Source organism: Ipomoea nil, unplaced genomic scaffold (assembly GCF_001879475.1).
Source record: "Ipomoea nil cultivar Tokyo-kokei standard unplaced genomic scaffold, Asagao_1.1 scaffold1026, whole genome shotgun sequence".
Lineage (NCBI taxonomy): Eukaryota > Viridiplantae > Streptophyta > Magnoliopsida > Solanales > Convolvulaceae > Ipomoea > Ipomoea nil.
In genome coordinates, this window is record NW_017617454.1 from 2,909,226 (window position 1) to 2,928,983 (window position 19,758).

Here is a 19,758-nt window from a genome sequence, read left to right on the forward strand (position 1 = left end):
TTAGCATTTTAAAATTACAAAAAACTAATTAACCAAATACTTATATTAATTTTTTAACTAAATTAAAAAATTAATAATAAGTAAATAAGCCAAAAGTGACCTATAAACTAACTATTTAACAAACGGCCTCTACAAAAATTTACTCCCTTTTTTTTGACATGAATTGTCAAAGGGCCAGGTACTCGGGTAGTAATGTGATTACCTAATATATGGAGCAAAAAGAGAGATATTTGGGTCTCAAAATAATCAAGTCATAAAAAACATCCACATCAAGGGTACCCTATCTATATTTCATCAAGCCAACATAAACTAATAAACCACCAACATCATTAATTTAATTTGTCTTGTGTGTTTTGCTTCTCCTCCCATAATCCTCCCCTTTTTGTCAAATAAATAATAATTAAAGAGGAAAAACTCAATCTTCCCCATCTCAACAAATACTCCCCCACCAACTTTACCTGTATTTTTCTTTACCCGATATCATATGGTGAGAATGGAACCCTCTACTATACCAGATTCCTTCCTCTCCAGACACCCCCAGGCCATCAGTAAGTGTAATAGGTATAGTTCTTGACTCACTCTCTCTCTCTCTCTCTCCCTCTCCCTCTCCCAGATACCATAAAGAGTCTAAACTTTCATCTCCCTTAGCTTCCTCTACCAGATTCCTTTGAGTGTTTATTTATATATACATCACTTCTTCCTGTCCAGCGCAGCCTTTCCCATCGACAAGTGTAATAGTAGTACTTCTTGATCTTCATTTTTGGTAGTAAGTATTAGTGTTCTTCATTATCATCTACTAGTAGTAGTTTTTTATCTTCATTTTTTGCAGTGCATGGTAGTTCTTGATCATCTAGTAGCAGTAGTAGCAGTTCTTGATCTTCATTTTTTGTGGTAGTAGTAGTTCTTGATCTTTAGTTTTTGCAGTAGTAGTAGTTCTTGATCTTCATTTTTTTGTGGTAGTAGTAGTTCTTGATCTTCATTTTTTTCAGTAGTAGTAGTTCTTGATCTTCATTTTTTTGTGGTAGTAGGAGTTCTTGATCTTCATTTGTTGTGGTAGTAGTAGTTCTTGATCGATCTTCATTTTTTGCAGTAGTAGTTCTTGATCTTCATTTGTTGTGGTAGTAGTAGTTCTTGATCTTCATTTTTTGTAGTACTAATTCTTGATCATTTGTTATTATTATGTATTTTTGAACAAGATTTTACAGAGATGGATCGAGTTGAGAAGATGGAGAGGAATGGAGACATGAAAAAATTCTGGAATTTTGTTCATAGGTTGAAACCTGTACTGATGATGATAGCAGCTAATGTATTCTTCGGTGGAATGAGTATTCTATACAAAATTGCTTCGGCGAAAGGCATGAGCTTGAGGATTCTTATTGCTTATCGCTACATCATTGCTGCTATTCTTAGTCTTCCTATTGCTTTCTACACTGAAAGGTATATGCATATACATACATATATGCTAACCCCTTTCTTCACTGCTGCAAGACTCATCTTTTTTAATATAGAGTAAAAAGTGTTCTCCTTTCTTCTTCCCAAACTTTATGGGTTTTCTTCTTCCCTAGCTTTAATTTCTGGGTTTTCTGACCTCTTTCTTCCTAAACTTTCTGGGTTTTCTGACCTCTTTCTTCCTAAACTTTCTGGGTTTTCTTCTTCCCAAGCTTTAATTTCTGGGTTTTCTTCTTCCCAAGCTTTAATTTTTGGGTTTTCTTTCTTCCTAAATTTTCTGGGTTTTCTTCTTCCCAAGCTTTAATTTTTGGGTTTTCTTTCTTCCTAAATTTTCTGGGTTTTCTTCTTCCCTATCTTTAATTTCTGGGTTTTCTTCTTCCCTATCTTTAATTTCTGGGTTTTCTTCTTCCCAATCTTTAATTTCTGGATTTTCTCCTTCCCAATCTTTAATTTCTAAGTTTTCTTCTTCCCAATCTTTAATTTCTGGATTTTCTCCTTCCCAATCTTTAATTTCTAAGTTTTCTTCTTCCCAAGCTTTAATTTCTGGGTTTTCTCCTTCCCAATCTTTAATTTCTAAGTTTTCTTCTTCCCAAGCTTTAATTTCTGGGTTTTCTCCTTCCCAATCTTCAGTTTCTAGGTTTTCTTCTTCCCAAGCTTTAATTTCTGGGTTTTCTTTCTTCCTAAACTTTCTGAGTTTTCTTCTTCCCAATCTTTAATTTCTGGGTTTTCTCCTTCCCAATCTTTAATTTATAAGTCTTCTTCTTCCCAACCTTCAATCTCTAGGTTTTCTTCTTCCCAAGCTTTAATTTCTGTGTTACCCAACTAATTCATGTTTGTTCCGGGAGGCATGATAGGTGCTCTACGGAAAAGTGTCACTGAGTTTTCTTTCATCCCAACCTTTAATTTCAATCAAATGTATAATTGGAAGAACTCTCCAAACACTTTGTAGTCCACGGGCCACGGCATCATAATACTTTAATTTATTGGAGAGATTTAGATACCAATTTACTTATTTATTTTTAAAAAGTCAAAAGAAAACTAATATATTAATTCGCACCATTTTACAGAAAGACCAGGCCTAAGCTAACGTTGATGATTCTCTTACAGGCCTTTTCTTGTGCATTATTTGGGTAAAAACCCTCCTTTTCCATGTTTTATTGTCAATAATATTAAAGCGTATAATATTAATGCCTAAATTTTATTCGAATTTATAAACATGCAGGAATTCAATGGCTCAAAATTTGATTGCAGAGAGCTTAGTCTTAACCTCAGCTACGTTAGCCACTGCCATCAGTAACCTCATTCCTGCTGCTATCTTCATCTTAGCAATTATTTTCGGGTATATATATTAATCACTGCGAATATATAATGAGATTGTACGATTTTGAAAATTCATAAGATGTTAAATATATTTATGTATAAAATTATACATGCAAACATGTGTTCACAACTAGTTGTGTTACTATACATTAATATTTTAAATTAGATTGGAGAAGTTAAGCCTTAAAACAAAAGCGGGCCAAGCAAAGGTGATTGGACTGTTGATAGGGATAGGTGGTGCAATGCTTCTAACATTCTACAAAGGGAGAGAATTTTATATCTGGTCAACTCAATCTAACTTGTTAGACCATAGTAGTGGACATATAGCAGCTATACCTACTACAAAAAACCCACATTCTCACATTTTGGGTGTGTTATTGGCATTTGCTTGCGTTCTCTCTCATGCCATTTCCTTAACCATTCAGGTATATCTTAATTAATATTTTTTTTTTTGTTTATGGATCTAGATATATATATATATTATAGTCAACTTAATTAATTTATCTAACTTTGGTTTCGATGTCAATCACGTTTAGGCTAAGATGATCAAGTTGTACTCTTGCAACTTTTCTAGCACGGCCTTGATCAACGTCATGGCCTCACTCCAATCTACCGGGTTTGCACTGTGTACAGAAAGGGATTGGGGGCAATGGAAACTAGGATGGAACCTCAAACTCCTCATAGTTGTTTATGCGGTAAGTTAAAGTTGACATTTAATTTAAAGTAGTTATTTTGTAGTATAATTTTTAATAAGAGTCCACTTCTCCTAGGGTTAATTGTTGTCTTTCAGTACGTTTTAGATCGCATGCATGCATGCATGGTATTGAATTGTACGTACGTGTGTTTGTAGGGAGTAGTGGCCTCTACCTTGGCAACGTGTTTTATGATGTGCAGCATAAGCATGAGAGGCCCAGTATTCGTGTCTGCTTTCAACCCCTTCATGCTCATATGTGTCGCCATTGCCAGCACAATATTCCTCAAGGAGAACCTATACTTGGGCAGGTATTACACTTACCTTAAATCCAACTAACCCTATTATATATATGTATGTATAGTCAGGTTCCTATGTGGACAGGGCTTCCTGAGTGGTCACATACGGGTAGGTATGCATAAATATATCACAAAATGTTCAAAAATTTGATGTATGGTACATTTTTGTGGTGCATTTATGCATACCTAACCGCAACGACTGCATGGAGCAGAAAATGGAGAGTTCATTTGATCGATCACATTGTGAATGATGCATACATTATTTATTGCAACAGCGTGATAGGGGCGGTGGCAATAATCGTGGGGTTATACATGGTGATATGGGGGAAACATAAGGAAATGAAAGAAGCATCCAAGTTGGCACCGGCAGAAAGTGACGGCGACGAAGAAGTTCCACACTCCAACAAGAAAGACGTTAACCTTGTTGCCGTTGCTCCCAATTTTATATCGGTGCCGGGAAGAGTAGCCGACGGAGAAAAAGAGGTGGAATTGCAGGGAGTGGGTAAAGGAGATTTCAATGTTTAAACTGCGGGCTTTTTGGGTATTAAGTCAGTAAGTACTCCATGAAAACTCCGGCCTTCGATCTGGTAATAATATAATATAATGCTTGTAATAATAATTATATTAAGACTACAAATTTTGTGATCGACGTTAATACCAGTACACATATATAATATTATGATTTTAATTATGATGATTAATTAGTTTTTATTGATGTGAATTTTCATGTAATATATATATATATATATATATATATATATATATATATATATATATAATACTGTATACAATTGTATAATAAGCTAAGATCTTATCAAATCAAAATGCATGTTGTCTACAATTTTTAAGGACCCTAGCTATAAGATTGCATGTATAGTATTTTCATTCCTATATATAGACATTTTTTTTGTGAAGAGGTAAAGCCCCATGCATGCAGCCCATTAGAGGTGACCAATATAATAGGGTGTTCCAACGGCTCCCACTAGGAGTCTGGAACTTGAAATGTGACTACTTAAGTCAAAAATCGGATCAACTTAATTGTGATTACTCTCGCTTGAATAATTTTGATAAATATATGATATGAATAATGCTACATGCAATTACAAAAATCACTATATAATTATGGCACCATTTTATTAGATACTTTTTTATACTTAATTATTACATGGAATATTTTTAATCATTAACTCATGATAAAATTACGTCATGAGGACATGTTTGATTAGTTTAGATCGATTAATGTTTTAAGGAACATGTTACAATTGGGGTCACCCATAACCAAAAGCAGATAACTTGGGTGTTCACATTTGCAAACTCATTTATTTACTCAGCTACGCAATAAAGATCATTTTGGCTCTGTTTGGCAGAGCTTATTTAGAAGTTTATAGCTTAATTTAAGCTACTAATAAGCTATAAGCTCTGTTTGGTAATATTCTCAAAATAAACTCATAGCTTAAAATAAGAGCTTATTTTGGAACGCTACCTAAGGTAGCGTTTCAAAATAAGCTCCTAGTTTCCTAACTTTTTTTTTTATCTTTATCTTTATTATTTTAAAGAAATGACATAATTTACCCTTCCCAATTAAAACCCTTTTATCTTATCTTTTATTCGCAAATTTCACCGCAAATATTATTATTATTATTATTATTATTATTATTATTATTATTATTATTATTATTATTATTATTATTATGAGATTTACAATAATATTGCTACTTCATTATGTGATGCTAGACTAGGATTATGCTAATAGTTTTATTTCAAAATGTTAACTTTTTTTAAAGACAAAATGTTAAATTTTAATATGTAAACAAGCTAATTTAAATTTTATGAAGATGTCCTTTTTAGCCTTTTTACATTTATCAGTTTATTAAAAAGCTAATTTTACCAAACACTTTCAATCATAACAGCTAGCTTAACCGTCTTTCAGTTTTCAGCTACGAGCTTATAGCTTTTCAGCTTTCAGCTCCTAGCTTATAGCTTTTCAGCTAGGTTTGCCAAACAGAGACTTTGTCAATGGAATATAATGCATGCCAGTAGGAAATGTATTTGACTAATTCTTTTTTCTATTTGTCTTTCAAAAACACATTGCAAGGTGAGCCCTAGTCCTAAATTGTGTATTTTTAGTATTAAAATTATGAACTTCTAGAATATAAATTGTGTTTCTAAGTTTTAAAAATTTATGAATACAATACAGGGTCATCGCAAATTATAAATATTTAAAAGATAAATTGCGATTGTTTAGTATGTAAATTGCGTATCTTTGGACTCGAGTCCACAAAATAATTTGCCGTCAATTGTTCACTTCATACCTTGGGCTAAAATATAAGGTTTAATCTGACACATTAACTCCCAAAATTTCTTTCATTTAACATTTTCTCCAAGTTTCTCACCGGTTTTGATGATTTGGTTTCGAGTTAAGATGACATGGCAAGTAATATTTATTTATTTTAAATGTAAAATACTTTACAACCAATTATTTATCTTCAAACTAAATATTCATCTTCAACCTCCACACAATACTCGCTCTTTCTTATTGACACTTGCAACTATAATGTTTCAACGAACTAAAATGAGAAAAGTGAGCCACTGCACTACTCTATCACCGTCAAGTATGAATCTCACTACCGTATATCCATCATTGCAGCTTTCGCCCTCGTTGTTTTTTGTTTGTTTGTTTGTTTGTTTTTTTTTTTTATTATTATTATTATTTTTTTTTAATTTGATTTGAACAAGCTCAAGCTTGAGATGTAGGGATTATACCACTTCAATGGGGAATTATCAACATAATCACTTTTGAAGTTTGAAATTAGGTAGTTGAAGTTTAGATTAATATATTGATGTGTATCAGTAGATTATATAAACAACTAATTTGATGAAAAGTTTAAGATATGTCATAAAATATACACACAAAAAATCAATCTCATTCACTCAAATTTGGACGAACAGAATGCTCAAACTCGGCATCCATTAGCACACCGTCCATAACATGAACAACAATCTCTCATCTCTTTAAATCTACCATCTCCGATCGAATTCTATTGACCTCTATCAACAAAGTGAAACTAGATAACGAATTATAACTAATCTCCTCCCCATAAATCATATTTTTCGAATAAATCATCCTCAACAAGACAGAAAACCCTAGCATGCGAATAAGTACCACATACGTATCATCCACCTTCGTTTCAACCAAATTGTTGCGACGTATAAACAAATGGATTAACCAGCAACAATGTTGATAATTGGGTCTTTGTTTTCTCTGTGTTCTTGAAAAGCTACTAACCTAGAAGATCCATGGTTAAAATAAGGGGGCGTTTGGTTCAGGTTATATAACATAACCAAGGGAATGTGACATTCCAAAACTCACATTCCTATGTTTGGTTCACATTATCTCAGGGAATCTAACATTCCCCAGGAATGTCACATTCCCTCCACATAGGATTTTGAAGGGAATGTGATTCCCTTCAATTTCTAAGGTTATGTAAGATAACCTTGGTTATGTTAGTTTATCTCTCTCTCTCTCTCACACACACACACACATAATTATTTTTGTAATTATATATTTTTTATTTTTATTATGTTAGGTTAGCATATAAAATAATTTTGTTTCTCAAGTTCAATATTTTAGTTAATATTTTAAAATCATGTAATTATATATGATACCGTTATCTTATTTATTTATTTTAATTTTTAAATTTATTAAAATATATGAAAATATGTTAAGAATATTATAGTGTGTGAATAAAGATAACCCTAAACCAAACATGATTATATTACATACCCCAATTTTAACCAAACACAGGAATCTAACATTCCCAGTAATCTAACATTCCCAGCAATCTAACATTCCCTAGGTAATCTGACATTCCGTGAACCAAACGACCCCTAAGTGTTTAGTAATTTAGTTTAACTTACTAATGTAAATAAACTTAAAGTGAAAGAGTTATTTATAATAGTTTTTTAGTATCAATTTATTACATAAAAAATTTATAATAGTTCTTTAGTATCAATTTATTACATCAAAAATAATATATCTTTAGTAGTTGTAGGTATTATGATGTTTGCATTTATTTAATTTTTATTATTCAAACTTATTTAACATTTATACTTTAAATTAGAAATAATCTTAAAATAATATATTTATAATTTTTAAAATCATTTTACAAGTACATGTCTAAAAATCTGAAATTAGTGAAAAGTATACGCGGCTTTGATAATTGGACTGGACCATCGAAGGGGAGCGATGGCGGACGAGAAGAAGGTGAAGGAGGAAGCCGATCGTATCATCGAACAGTACAACCACTGCCTTCCTCGTCTCGTTGTCTTCGATCTCGATTACACACTCTGGCCTTTTTACTGGTTCGTATTATTCCTTGCTTAAAGAAATAATTCCTTGCTCTTTCTAAGACATTTGAATGGCCTAACAGTCTGTTATACTGTTATTCTTAACTTTTCTTACTTGGTAGTGTCTGATTATGCTTTCAGCGGTATCTGTAATATACTTGAATGCTTAAAGAAATTTTGTTTTAGGATTAGTTATTTGGTTCTGCATTCCGATTTCTTAATTCTTAGTTGAATTTTAAACCTTGAAACTTGATTGATGCTGAACTTATTGTGAATACGTAGTTAGTATGATTAAGGGGTTCCTAACTAATGACTTGCAAGATCGTGTGCAAAGTGTTTCAATGTGTTGGGTGGGGTTACCTATCTGTTGCATTGTTAGGAAATTCTTTGAAATAAAATACCATCTGATAGCTAATTACTTGCTTTAATCTCCCAGTTCATCTTGGTTGTTCTAATGGATGGGTCTAATAGAAGCGCATAGTGATACTTTTAGCTATGTTGGCGAATTGATTAAATGGTGATTATACATATGATTATTTGAGCGAGTGCCATGGATTTAGCACAGCTTTTGAATATTAAAGAAATTTGTGAACAAGGAGTCCTGGTTGTTCAGTCCTGATTTGACTTGAGCAATAGTTGACGATCTGCAGTGAGTGATCAAACATGGATTAGGATGTTTACTTTGTTTTAACTTCCAATCAATCAAGAAAGCTACTTACGTAGTTACGTAGCTAACCTTTAGATGCTGCATTGCTTGATTGGACATTTTTGCTTCCATTGTTTTTAATCTTTTGAAAAAGTGCTTAGGGTACCAATATATGGAGTACGTTCTATTTTGGAATTCACTGCAGATATTTCACCACCCATGTAGTGCACATGAGTAGAATGTGTTTTAGAAGAAGTTTTATGTGTATGACTCTGTAAGAGCTTAGTCCTTTTACTAATTATGTGCCAAATATATTGTCAGTGAGTTCTACGAAGAGGATGATGAGCCACATTTATACCCACATTCTAAAGGAATACTGTATGCTCTCAAGGACCGGGGAATTGATATAGCCATTGCTTCTAGATCCCCAACTGCTAATGTTGCTAAAGCCTTTCTTGATAAACTGAAAATAAGATCAATGTTTGTGGCTGAGGTAAGCAATTTTTCAGAAGGTTTTTTTTTTTTTTTTTTTCATTGTCTTTTTTTGTTTGCGGCCTTTTAATTTACTTCATATGCTTTTATAATTCAGGAACACAGGCTTATATATTCTTGCCACTTTCGTAGAGTCTAACCTTCTTAACAAAAGCACTTATTTTAGGCCTTGTAGTCTGTAGAAAAGATAGAATATGAGGGGAATTGTTTCCTATCTGCCCGTTACATAGCATAAAAATGAGGCATAGAAACCAAAATAAAGCAGCCCAAGAAAATTTGTTGAAATTTGTAATGTAGAACAACATGTCTGTTTGCGATTGCAAGAATGAAAACTAATGCTTCCAATTGTTGTAACGTAGGAAATTTATTCTAGCTGGTCTCACAAAACGGAGCACTTTCAGAAAATTCACAGGAAAACCGGGATACCATTTGACTCGATGCTCTTCTTCGATGATGAAGACAGGAACATTCAAGCGGTACAGCTACTGCACCCTATGCCTTTAGCTTTGCTCTTCCCCCCATTAGTGGAATATACATGTATTGCCTTCAATCCTGAACCCCGCAAATGGTAAATTTACAGGTCTCAAAAATGGGTGCAACAAGCATCTTAGTACATAATGGGGTTACCCTCGAAGCTTTGAGGCGTGGGCTTTCTGACTTCTCACAAAAGTCGAGTTCTTAAGCAAGGATCTACAGCAAGTAGAACTGAGAATTGCAAGCCGATACATAATCATTGTATCATTATTATTGGATTAATGATAGTTTAGTGATGAATAAAAACACAAAATGCAGTCTGTAATATGAAAATTGAAAGTTGTGGTTTCAAGACCACTTTGCGATGTTTGTTATTTTCAAGCCCAATAGACCTTATGGGTTCTGATAGAATGATGGACCATCTTATTTATTAGACTTTTCTGCAGTATGGAGTTTATCTTGCCCGGAAAGATAAAATTGACTTTAGCAAGGAATTTGATTCCTTCCTTTTGATTTTTTGAAGAAGAGGAGAAATGCAAAAGATAGAAAAAGAAAAGTTGTAACATTATCTCTTCGAATCTAAAGCCAAATTTTCAATCATAAAACTGCCCCATCATCTATTTAAGAGTTGTACTACATGTACTCTTAAATTTGACTCCCTCAATTTTACTCCTTAATGTGGCGGGCTCTGATAAATTATTATTTTTTTCATTTGGGTTTCAATACAAGTGTCTACATCAAAATTGTGTGTGTGGGAGTAAAAGTTGAGAGTATAAAGTGAGATATTTTGTTATGAATTATGATGTTTCTTTGTGTGATGGATCTTCAGTGGAAGTCTTGTTACTCAGAGAGAGAAATTAGAATGTAAAATTGAGCAGAAAGACATGCAGGCATTCACTTTCATCTTATAACAGTACACTTCATCATACAACCTGAAGGATCTTAAAAACTATGTAAAATATGTTATAATTATTTATAACATATTTTACATTTTTCTTCATTATTGTCATTTGAGAATAAAATACATTTTTAGAGCTATTCGAGAGTTGGTGGTACTAAGCTTTTTGTGCTATATCCATCATATGTATAAAGAGGCTAACTTTATTGCTAATTGGATGGCAATACGAAGTTATAAAAATGAATTAACACTATTTAACTTAAATTTTATTCATGATATTTTAATACATGGTGAAAATTATAAAAATGTCAAAATTATGAATGTAAAAATATCAATTATTCACATAGTGGGGATAGAGTAATAGACCGATAGAGCAGCTAAGATGGGATTGCTCCAAAGTGGAGGAATAAAGCCAGAAAAGTGCAAGTGCTCTTGTCAAAGCAACTATTGTCTAATATCTATTGGCCTTTCTTACTTTGAAACTCATTGCCTATACATATATGCTATATAGGTCATTCGATTTTTTTATTTTTTATTTTTTGTTACTTTAGAAACAATATAATATTGATGGAGTATTTCTTTTTAATCAAATTGATTAAACCAATAAATAAAATATAATAATAATAATAATAATAATAATAATAATAATAATGGCCCAACCAACATATATGAGTACAATCTTACAACAGACAATATATCTTAGGTGGACTCAAATTGCAAGTTGACATGCATGCTTATAATTTACGATGGTTTATTATTGGAGAGGTTTAATCAATGTTTGCAACTAGGATTAATGTTCCAGAAGGGATAGGCGGTAGGCGCTAGTCAGACGTCTAGGGGTGTTTAGCGCCTAGAGCACTTAGGTAGTTGAGTAATCAGAGTATATCGTCTTCACTTTTAGGGGTGCTTAGCGCCTAAAGCACTTAGGTAGTTGAGTAATCGGAGTATATCGTCTTCATTTTTCTCAATCAGGGCTATGAGTTATTAGACTGTTATAATCTCTCAAACTAGCTAACGGGTTCAAATCAAGAAGGTTAATAAGCAGCTCACAAAGGGAGTTTAACTTAGAGTCCTATGGTTATCAAGTCAATTACTCTATCAATTTGGTTGTAATTGCTCCAAAGTGACTATTTAGCAATATTATGACTAGCCCGCATGGGCAGCTCAATCTATTGTATAGATAAAATTTGTCATAAGAGACTCACGATCGAGTCTCATCACTAGCCACAGTGTGAGAACAGCCTTTTAAAATGAGGGACTCCTTGTGCGCAACGAGCAATCAGTTGCGTCACGACTGAATTATTAGATCGAGGTGTGGGACACCTGAGGTGGATGATCCCACCTTTTTGTCACAAGCATTATTATGACTACTAGTATATATTTATTTTACAATCACTAATCCATGACCTTCTTCTCCCAAATACATCATTAATCCATGATCTGTCTTAACAATTAACATTCCTATTATAATAAATATTTTTATTCAATTAAATTGAAGTACAAAATTGTAAGTTTCCATAACAATATATCCCATTAATGAATGCTTTCTTGTGTCTGCAAAAAGATACTTTCGGAACATGAATGCACATTAAATTAATATTTAATATTGATGATGTATGTTCCTATACACAATTTAAAATATTTTTAAAAAATTGTGTCATCCACCAAGTAAAAGGATATTTCTGACAATTTACAGGGCAGCAATTTAGGTGATGGGACTATGGTAGGTGAATGATAAACGATTGAGCATATATATTATTATGTCTATGAAATGGACCGTATAGGAAGGAATATGTAAGCAGGGAATAATTGGAGATAATATAAAGTTGGACTTATAATAAAATTAATAAAAGTAGTGCAGATTAAAATGCGGCTGAGGTCCACTGCAAGACAAATGCCATACTATCAACAGATCTGTGTTCGATTTTCTCGTGCCCAATTTCCAGGAAGTATCATTTCATTTCCTTTGTTTTCTTCTCTTCTTTTTCTTCATGCTTTGTCCTTGTCCTTTTCACCATTATTTCAAAATAAAATGGGGAAAAGATCAAATACATTTCGAATTTTATATAAAAAGTTAATGAAGTCTTTCAACTTTTAAAAGTTACAATTAAGTATAACAACATGTTAATTAGTACATCGAAACCAAATCTCAGTTAGTGAGCAAGTCACTAGGGTTCCAGCAATGCTCCGACAATATTCTGACAACTTCTCGAAGGAATCCCACAACATGCAGGTCACTGGAGAAGGCGACCAACTAGCCACCCTTCTCCAATCGACTTCTCTAGTGACCTGTTGGTCGTAATAAAGGCAACCGGTTGCCAATTTCTTCACGGAAGTAGTTGGAATATCGTTGGAGTATCGTCGAAACTTTAGTGACCTGCTATCAAAGATCATTAACTGATTTTTGAACTTTGATGCATTAAATTGACATGTTGGTATGCTTAATTGTAATTTTTAAAAGTTTGAGAATCTAATTAGTTATATTCTTGTATACAGTTTGAGAGTATATTTAATCATTTTTACAATTAAAATTTTAAAATATTAATTATAATTAATTAAAAGTAAAATAAATATAGATAATATAATATTATAATAATAATAATGAGTTAATATCCAAAATCGTCTTCGACTATAGTGGTTTTTCTCAATTTCGTCCTAAACGACTTTAGTGACCTAATATCGTCCCAAATTTTTGTGTTTCGCTCAATTTAGTCCTCCATTTGCTATTCCATCAAATTGGTGTTAAATAAATGGACAATTCAGTAATGTCAATATTGATCTCTCTTTACTTTCAACTTGTGAAGTGCGAAATTCTTTTTTCTTGTACGAATTACACCCAGAATTACTCCCGGACCTGCAAATCAAATTTTATATTCGCAGTTTTAGGAGTAATTCTGTGAGTAATTCATAAAAAAAAAGGGATTTCGCAATTCACATGTCTATGAGTAAAGAGATGCCAATATTAAAATTACTGAATTGTCTATTTATTTAACACCAAATGGACAGAATAACAAATGAGGGACTAAATTGAGAAAAAACACAAAAGTCTAGGACTAAATTGAGCGAAACACAAAAGTCTGGGACGATATTAGGTCACCAAAGTCGTTTAGGACGAAATTGAGAAAAATCACTATAATTGAGGACGATTTTGGGTATTAACTCTAATAATAATAAATGTAACGTGAAAATTGGTTTGAAGTAACACGCAAATTGGCCAAGTGCCTTCTTGTCAGAAAAAAAAAAAAAAAAAAAAACCGCCTTGCCAGTTCATATTTCATAGGGAAAATGGCACTTTTTCCCCCCATGTTATATACTTATAGCACTTTTTCCCCCTCAATTATTTAAGTGGCTCTTTTTCCCCCTGAAATGTTAAATGGACATATTTACCCTTAAAATAAATATTTCATTTATTTTTATTCTCCAATAAATTATTACTATAATTTGGTTCAAACTAAAATATTCCAATTAAAATTTATAATCAAAACGCGATATTTAGAGTTTATTAAAATCGCGAACTGGAATGGCCGGTTCATGTTCCGAACTGAATAAATAAAATACATTTATTGTTGAATTTAAACTATTTTAAAATAAAGACGGTTCAAAATCGCGAACGGGATCCGGAACCGCCAGTTCATGATCCAGTTTTTTTTATTCTTAAATTTAATAAATTGAAATCCAAATATTGGGTTCTAGATCTGAATCATAACTGAAAAATTTTAATTCGATTGCTATAGTGTCTGGTTCAGTTCGAACCGAACCGTGGTAATCGCTACATATACGCAATAATTTGTTGGAGAAGTAAAATAAATAAAATGTTTACTTTAAGGGTAGAAATGTCAATTTAATATATTAGGGGGAGAAACCACCACTTTTAAAATAATTGAGGGGACTAATGTGTTTACATAAATAATTGAGGGGGGAAAAGTGCTATAAGTATATAACATAGGGGGAAAAGTGCCATTTTCCCTATTTCATAACTAAGCAATTACCGTTACGCATTTAATTTATTGGATGGAATGACGTAATTAGCCTAAATTTCATGCCGACCTCTCTAATTATCTTTATTTATGATACTGCTCACTAATTTCGCTGTTGACATCATTAAATAATACAGAATCAAGCCTAATAAATTATAATGTGTTTGGTAATTATATCTTCTCATCTTGTGACAAATAGATAGAATCACTCATCCCGAACCTGATAGTAGTTTATTAAGGGGCTCAACTGATCAACAGAAGCTGAAGCCGCTAGTGAGACTCGATCTTTGGTCTCTTGTGACAAATTTCACCTATACAATCAGTTGAGCTGCCTATGCAAACAATATCTTCTCATCTAATAATACTATTAGGAGATTTACCTCATAAATGATTCCGATCAAAATTTGATCGGATTAATATTATTATCTTGCGAGATGCAAAAAAATATATAATAAATTTTGAATTCTTTAATTTTTAATTTATCAGCTCACACACATTACAATTTTATTATAACTTACTTTTACCAATGACTTATGGACAAAATAAAGGACGAAAAAAATTCATAATCACTATAATAAATTTTTTAACTTGAGAGATTTTTAGTGCCAATAGTAAAAATTGTCGACTTGTTTAATTATGTTATTATTGGGTCAATCCTTGTTTAATAAATTTTAAAATTTAAAATTTCATTGTCTCAAATCAAAAGACACGTGGAGTTTATTGGCATTGGTAGGAAGAGGAACAAGTAATTATAGGCATGAGAGTGTGGAAGGTTGATGGTGATCGATTGTAGGAGGTGTGTGGTTGTTACGCACTGATTGGGAATTTGCTTTAGTTTTTTGTCCAACATATACATCAAACATTGTTACTAGAAACTATGTGTTAATTATAACAATATTTTTTTTAATATCTTATTCCGTAAATTTCAATGTATAAAATTTAAAATTTAATATGTCATGTCACATCCTTATAATTTTAAATTTATTATTTAACATGATTTAATTGCAAACCATTGACGGAGTCAACATTTTACATTTGTAACCAAAGTCCAAAAATCATTAATAGTGTGTATATTTTGTATCCAAAGTATGTGATCAATTGAATGTAGACGAACTTATGCAAATAATATGTTCATTATTATTATTATTATTATTATTATTATTATTATTATTATTATTATTATTATTATTATTATTATATAGCAAATAATATGTTCATTTTTAGAAAAATAACTTATCCAAAAAAAAAATACAATTTCTTAAATTTGAGCCAAATAAAAAAAAAAACAATTTTCTACCCTCAACCAAACATTAAAAAATAAAATTATTCTAGAAATCATTTTTCCCAAAAACATTTTTTTAGACTTTCAAAAACGATTTGACTATTATAAAATGAGTCACAAAAAGTTTGTTTCGAAACTCGAAAAATAACATTCAAAAGTTATTATATGATTTTTTGTGTGTTTAGAGCTATTAAAAAAATGAAGTCAACAAAAAAAAAGAGTATTTTTACATCAATTTACAATTGAGAGTACGTATCACTTTTTGTTTAATTATATGATTTTAGATATTCAAAAACGCAATTCTATTTTTTTTTTAAAATTAGATGATACAATTAAAAATTTACATGCAATTAGATGAATTATTTAATTTTTATTTCTATTTAAAATAAAGATAGCATGATATTATATATCCTCGAAATCTAATCCGTTGAATTTTACCTATTCAAATTGATATAAATAAAACATATACACACTAAAGTCAAGCATTATATATGTCAGGTCCATTTTATTGTCAGGTTAGAAATATGATAGCTTTATCAATCACTTGTAATTGATTTTGATTTTGATTGTTTATAAAAAGAAAATTAAGTTTTTCAGATTTTGTAAAAATAGAGAAACATAAACTAATTTTTAAATTATTTTTCAAACTCAATCATTAGTTTAAAAATATTATATGTTTTTATTTTCTACTAAAAAATTTAAAAATATGTTAAATTTAATTATTTTAAATTTATAAAATCAGAGTAATACTTAAATAGACTACTAAACTATACACAAAAATATAATTAAAAAAAGTTGAAGATGTCTCTATCGAGGTGAACCAATAACAAAATAATGTCTTGAAAAAAAAATGATGATATGAAAATAAGACAAATTTTGGGGGTAAAGATGTAAATTTAGCTAACTAACTGTACACGCCTGCTGTGCCTATAAATACTGGCCCCGCCAGAAAACAATCACCTAACTGCAGGAGGAGTGTGGGGGAATCGTGACAGAGTTTAGAGAGAGAAGGCGAGAGAGGAAGAAGAGAGAGAGAGAGAGAGAGAGAGAGTGATAGGATGGAGGTTATGGAGGAGCAAGCTAGCGCCTTTGAGTAGTGGTTACTACTCCGTCATAAATATTCTTTTTTTCCGTTTCTGGTGTAAGCTTTCCGGCGAGAATTCCGGTTTTTTCCCGGCGGTCTCACCGTTTGCTGCTTTGTCCCGTAGCTTTCCGTTTCGGGGCGAAACTATTTCGGATGGCCCGACTGAAAATGGTCGTTTGAGTTCCAAAAGTCCCAATCTTGCTGCATCATCCGTAGTCCCTTTTGATTTTATCAATGTCAAGATATTTTTAATCTTGTGAGATTTTTGTTTTTTGTTTTTAATGAAACAATTTGTCTGCTTTTTTGGACTTTTGGAGGATTGAATAGTCCCAAAATGTAAGAAAAAAGTTTTGGGTTTTTAAGAAGATTTTTCGGGGCTGGAATCAAGTTTATGAGAAAGTTTTGAAGGGAAGGGTTGATGATTGAAGTAGTCTTCTGTTTTATGATACTTTTGTTGGTAGTTCTTTGCCCATTGTTTGCGCACCGATGAATTGTTTAATTATTTTTTTGTTTGATTCGTGCAAGCCAGTTTAAGTTCCTCCTATTTTGGAGCTTGAGTTGAATTCTATTCATATGTATTGATAATCCGAAGAAATGGCTGTTTCTTTGTCTCGTTTCTCATGGTGGGTGTGGGGTGGGAAGGAGAAAGAGTCGGTAGCTAAAGGGTCTTCGGTAAATTCTTTGCAAGCAGAGAGTGTGAAGTTGTGGTCTGTGAGCCCTTCAACTAGGAAGGTGAAGAGGAAATGGAATAGTAGGGAAGAGAGGAGGAGGGGGATGATTGATAAGGAGGAGTACGATGTGGTGTTGGTGGCATCTGATGATGTTTGTTTATCAGGGTCTGAATCCGATGATTCTGACTGGTCAATTGGGTGGCTGGAACCACACGCCCCTGATTTCCAGAGTGATGATGAGGCAGACAATAGTTTTGCTGTGTTGGTTCCTTGCTATAAGGCATTAGTTGTTGAAGAGCCCAGCAATCAGGTTTTGAGTGCCATTAAGAGCCTTTCCAATGAGTACTCTCCTGGTAAGACCTCTTTTCCTTTTTTGTAGTTAGTTTACTATAAATGGTGAAGATTTTTGTTGATAAATTAGCTTCCTTTGATTGGCAGTGATTTGTTGGTATTAGGATTGCTAGTTAAATTAAAGCTTCCCTTTTGAATTCCCTGTTCATTTGTGAGTGGTGTAAGATAAGATTTGATTGTACTGTATATTCATATTATACACATCTGGAATTTAAAGCATTGGTATGTTCTTGAATTGCCTCTTCCATTATTGAAAAGCTTAATATGCAGTAGAGACTTGTGTGATTCATTTTAGAGTTATCCTTGCGAGCTTTCCATTGTTTGTATTGAACATTTGAACGAACCGATGAGGCCTCAGCCAAGTATATATGTTGAGGAAGAGGTCGCGTGACTAAGAGATCAAAGGTTTGTGGATATTCATTGGGTGTAATTGATACTAGTCATTTTTATCATGTGATTCTGTAGATTCATTCGTCTATATATCACTAGTGAACTCACCGTTTCAAGAAAAAAAACAAGTTTTAATATCCAACTTTCATGTCTCCACGTGTATTTGATGTTCGTGTTTTGATTTGATTGTATCGATCTGCAGAAGGTAAGAAATACATGGAGCAGTGGCTTTCCTCACTCCAGAATTTTTGAGGTCGTTGCTTAATCCTCCTCGATCTGTACTTGATTAGAATCATTCACGCTCTTCTGCATCAGCATCTAGTAATAGCGGAAGAACCACCATTTCTTCTATTTCGTTTAGAGAGCACGAATATCAACTTACAGCTGAAGTTATTCAGTACTCTTGCATCGTTTCAGGTTTGCCATAGAAAGTGAGACCATCCTTTTGACATTTTAGTGTAAATATGGGCACCTGTGAATATGTGGCAAGTATCTTCTGTTAAATACTGTCTACTAAACCAGTGAGCTAAGCCCGTGTGGGCTATGTGGCAAGTATCTTGACTGGTGTTGTAATATAAGCTTTCCTTTTCCCAATCCCTGACTAGTGTAGTGAACCACCACCATTGTCAATACCTTTTATATTATTGATAAATGATAGACTATTGTCACTACTAATCTCTAACTTTTCATTGATGATTGGAGGATACATAAAGATAAAAGCATGTGATTGGCCACCCCTTTTGAATTGTTTATTGTTCATGGTTACCTATTGTTTTCTTCACCAGCTGACTTTTAGGTGGGGGGTTTGGCAACCTTCCTTTTCAGACCATACTTTCAGTACTCTTTAAGTTATTGAGAAGAAGGCTGGAATTTTCAGTAAAAGTTGTTTGTTCATTGTTTGGGACCTTACCTTTCAGAAAAGAGAAAAACAAAGAAAACATACAATATGCTCTTCATCAATCATGGATTGGACACAAATCAACATTCGTTCCACTGTGATTCAGCCAACTATCTGACCAATTTGCCTGAAATTCTGTCTCCAGATCCAAACTAGATTAAAAGATATGCATGAGGATGCATCGTTTATGATTAAATTATATTGAATAATTGGTTGAGGTATGTAATTTAGGCCATAATTGGAGATAGTTAATAGTTTAGTTATTGGAACATATCTTTTATATATGTGATGTATAGTCCACAATTTAGTGATGATTTTATGTGGTTTAATACTAAGGTATGTATTGCTTGTTGACAAGAGCATATAGTTGGATAGCATTATTAAGCCATTGTTGAATAGAGGCATATAATTAGCCTCCATCTCAGTCCTTACTTTAAAACTAGTATTCGACGTGCGCATATAAAGAAAATCTTGTATAGATATGATTAT

The 19,758-nt window shown here is 32.4% G+C and overlaps 3 protein-coding genes across 5 annotated transcripts; all 3 read left to right on the top strand.

Moving 5' to 3' along the window:
• The first annotated feature begins 1,196 nt into the window (after window positions 1–1,196).
• On the top strand, window positions 1,197–4,304 carry LOC109180579 (WAT1-related protein At1g25270-like). Its single transcript, XM_019330234.1, has 7 exons — window positions 1,197–1,437; window positions 2,517–2,579; window positions 2,672–2,788; window positions 2,936–3,194; window positions 3,306–3,464; window positions 3,620–3,771; window positions 4,035–4,304. Exons 1-7 carry the CDS (start codon window positions 1,208–1,210, stop codon window positions 4,282–4,284), a joined length of 1,230 nt encoding a protein of 409 aa, XP_019185779.1. The 5' UTR covers window positions 1,197–1,207; the 3' UTR covers window positions 4,285–4,304.
• On the top strand, window positions 2,248–19,046 carry LOC109180581. Of its 3 annotated transcripts, XM_019330238.1 has the most exons (4): window positions 2,248–2,258; window positions 11,218–11,225; window positions 17,513–17,983; window positions 18,574–19,046. In XM_019330238.1, exons 3-4 carry the CDS (start codon window positions 17,554–17,556, stop codon window positions 18,621–18,623), a joined length of 480 nt encoding a protein of 159 aa, XP_019185783.1. In that variant the 5' UTR covers window positions 2,248–2,258; window positions 11,218–11,225; window positions 17,513–17,553; the 3' UTR covers window positions 18,624–19,046. The 3 variants fall into 3 exon arrangements, 2 of the variants coding, with proteins under 2 accessions (XP_019185783.1, XP_019185782.1); XM_019330237.1 differs by lacking the exons at window positions 2,248–2,258; window positions 11,218–11,225 and adding an exon at window positions 10,436–10,446 and having other exon boundaries at window positions 17,512–17,983; XR_002054089.1 differs by lacking the exons at window positions 2,248–2,258; window positions 11,218–11,225 and adding an exon at window positions 18,277–18,386 and having other exon boundaries at window positions 16,838–17,983.
• Window positions 7,931–10,173, top strand: LOC109180580 (magnesium-dependent phosphatase 1-like). Its single transcript, XM_019330235.1, has 4 exons — window positions 7,931–8,121; window positions 9,074–9,245; window positions 9,604–9,720; window positions 9,825–10,173. The coding sequence occupies exons 1-4, from the start codon at window positions 8,006–8,008 to the stop codon at window positions 9,924–9,926; spliced, it is 507 nt and encodes a 168-aa protein (XP_019185780.1). The 5' UTR covers window positions 7,931–8,005; the 3' UTR covers window positions 9,927–10,173.
• Window positions 19,047–19,758: the final 712 nt, after the last annotated feature.

Bases quoted from the DNA above. Each gene is read 5' to 3' on its own strand.
- LOC109180579 (XM_019330234.1), top strand. From the start codon at position 1,208: ATGGATCGAGTTGAGAAGATGGAGAGGAATGGAGACATGAAAAAATTC. The intron at 3,195-3,305 runs GTATATCTTAAT...AATCACGTTTAG, and splicing joins CCATTTCCTTAACCATTCAG to GCTAAGATGATCAAGTTGTA. The intron at 3,772-4,034 runs GTATTACACTTA...TTATTGCAACAG, and splicing joins GAGAACCTATACTTGGGCAG to CGTGATAGGGGCGGTGGCAA.
- LOC109180580 (XM_019330235.1), top strand. From the start codon at position 8,006: ATGGCGGACGAGAAGAAGGTGAAGGAGGAAGCCGATCGTATCATCGAA. The intron at 8,122-9,073 runs GTTCGTATTATT...ATATATTGTCAG, and splicing joins ACACTCTGGCCTTTTTACTG to TGAGTTCTACGAAGAGGATG. The intron at 9,721-9,824 runs GTACAGCTACTG...GTAAATTTACAG, and splicing joins AAGACAGGAACATTCAAGCG to GTCTCAAAAATGGGTGCAAC.
- LOC109180581 (XM_019330238.1), top strand. From the start codon at position 17,554: ATGGCTGTTTCTTTGTCTCGTTTCTCATGGTGGGTGTGGGGTGGGAAG. The intron at 17,984-18,573 runs GTAAGACCTCTT...ATCGATCTGCAG, and splicing joins TTCCAATGAGTACTCTCCTG to AAGGTAAGAAATACATGGAG.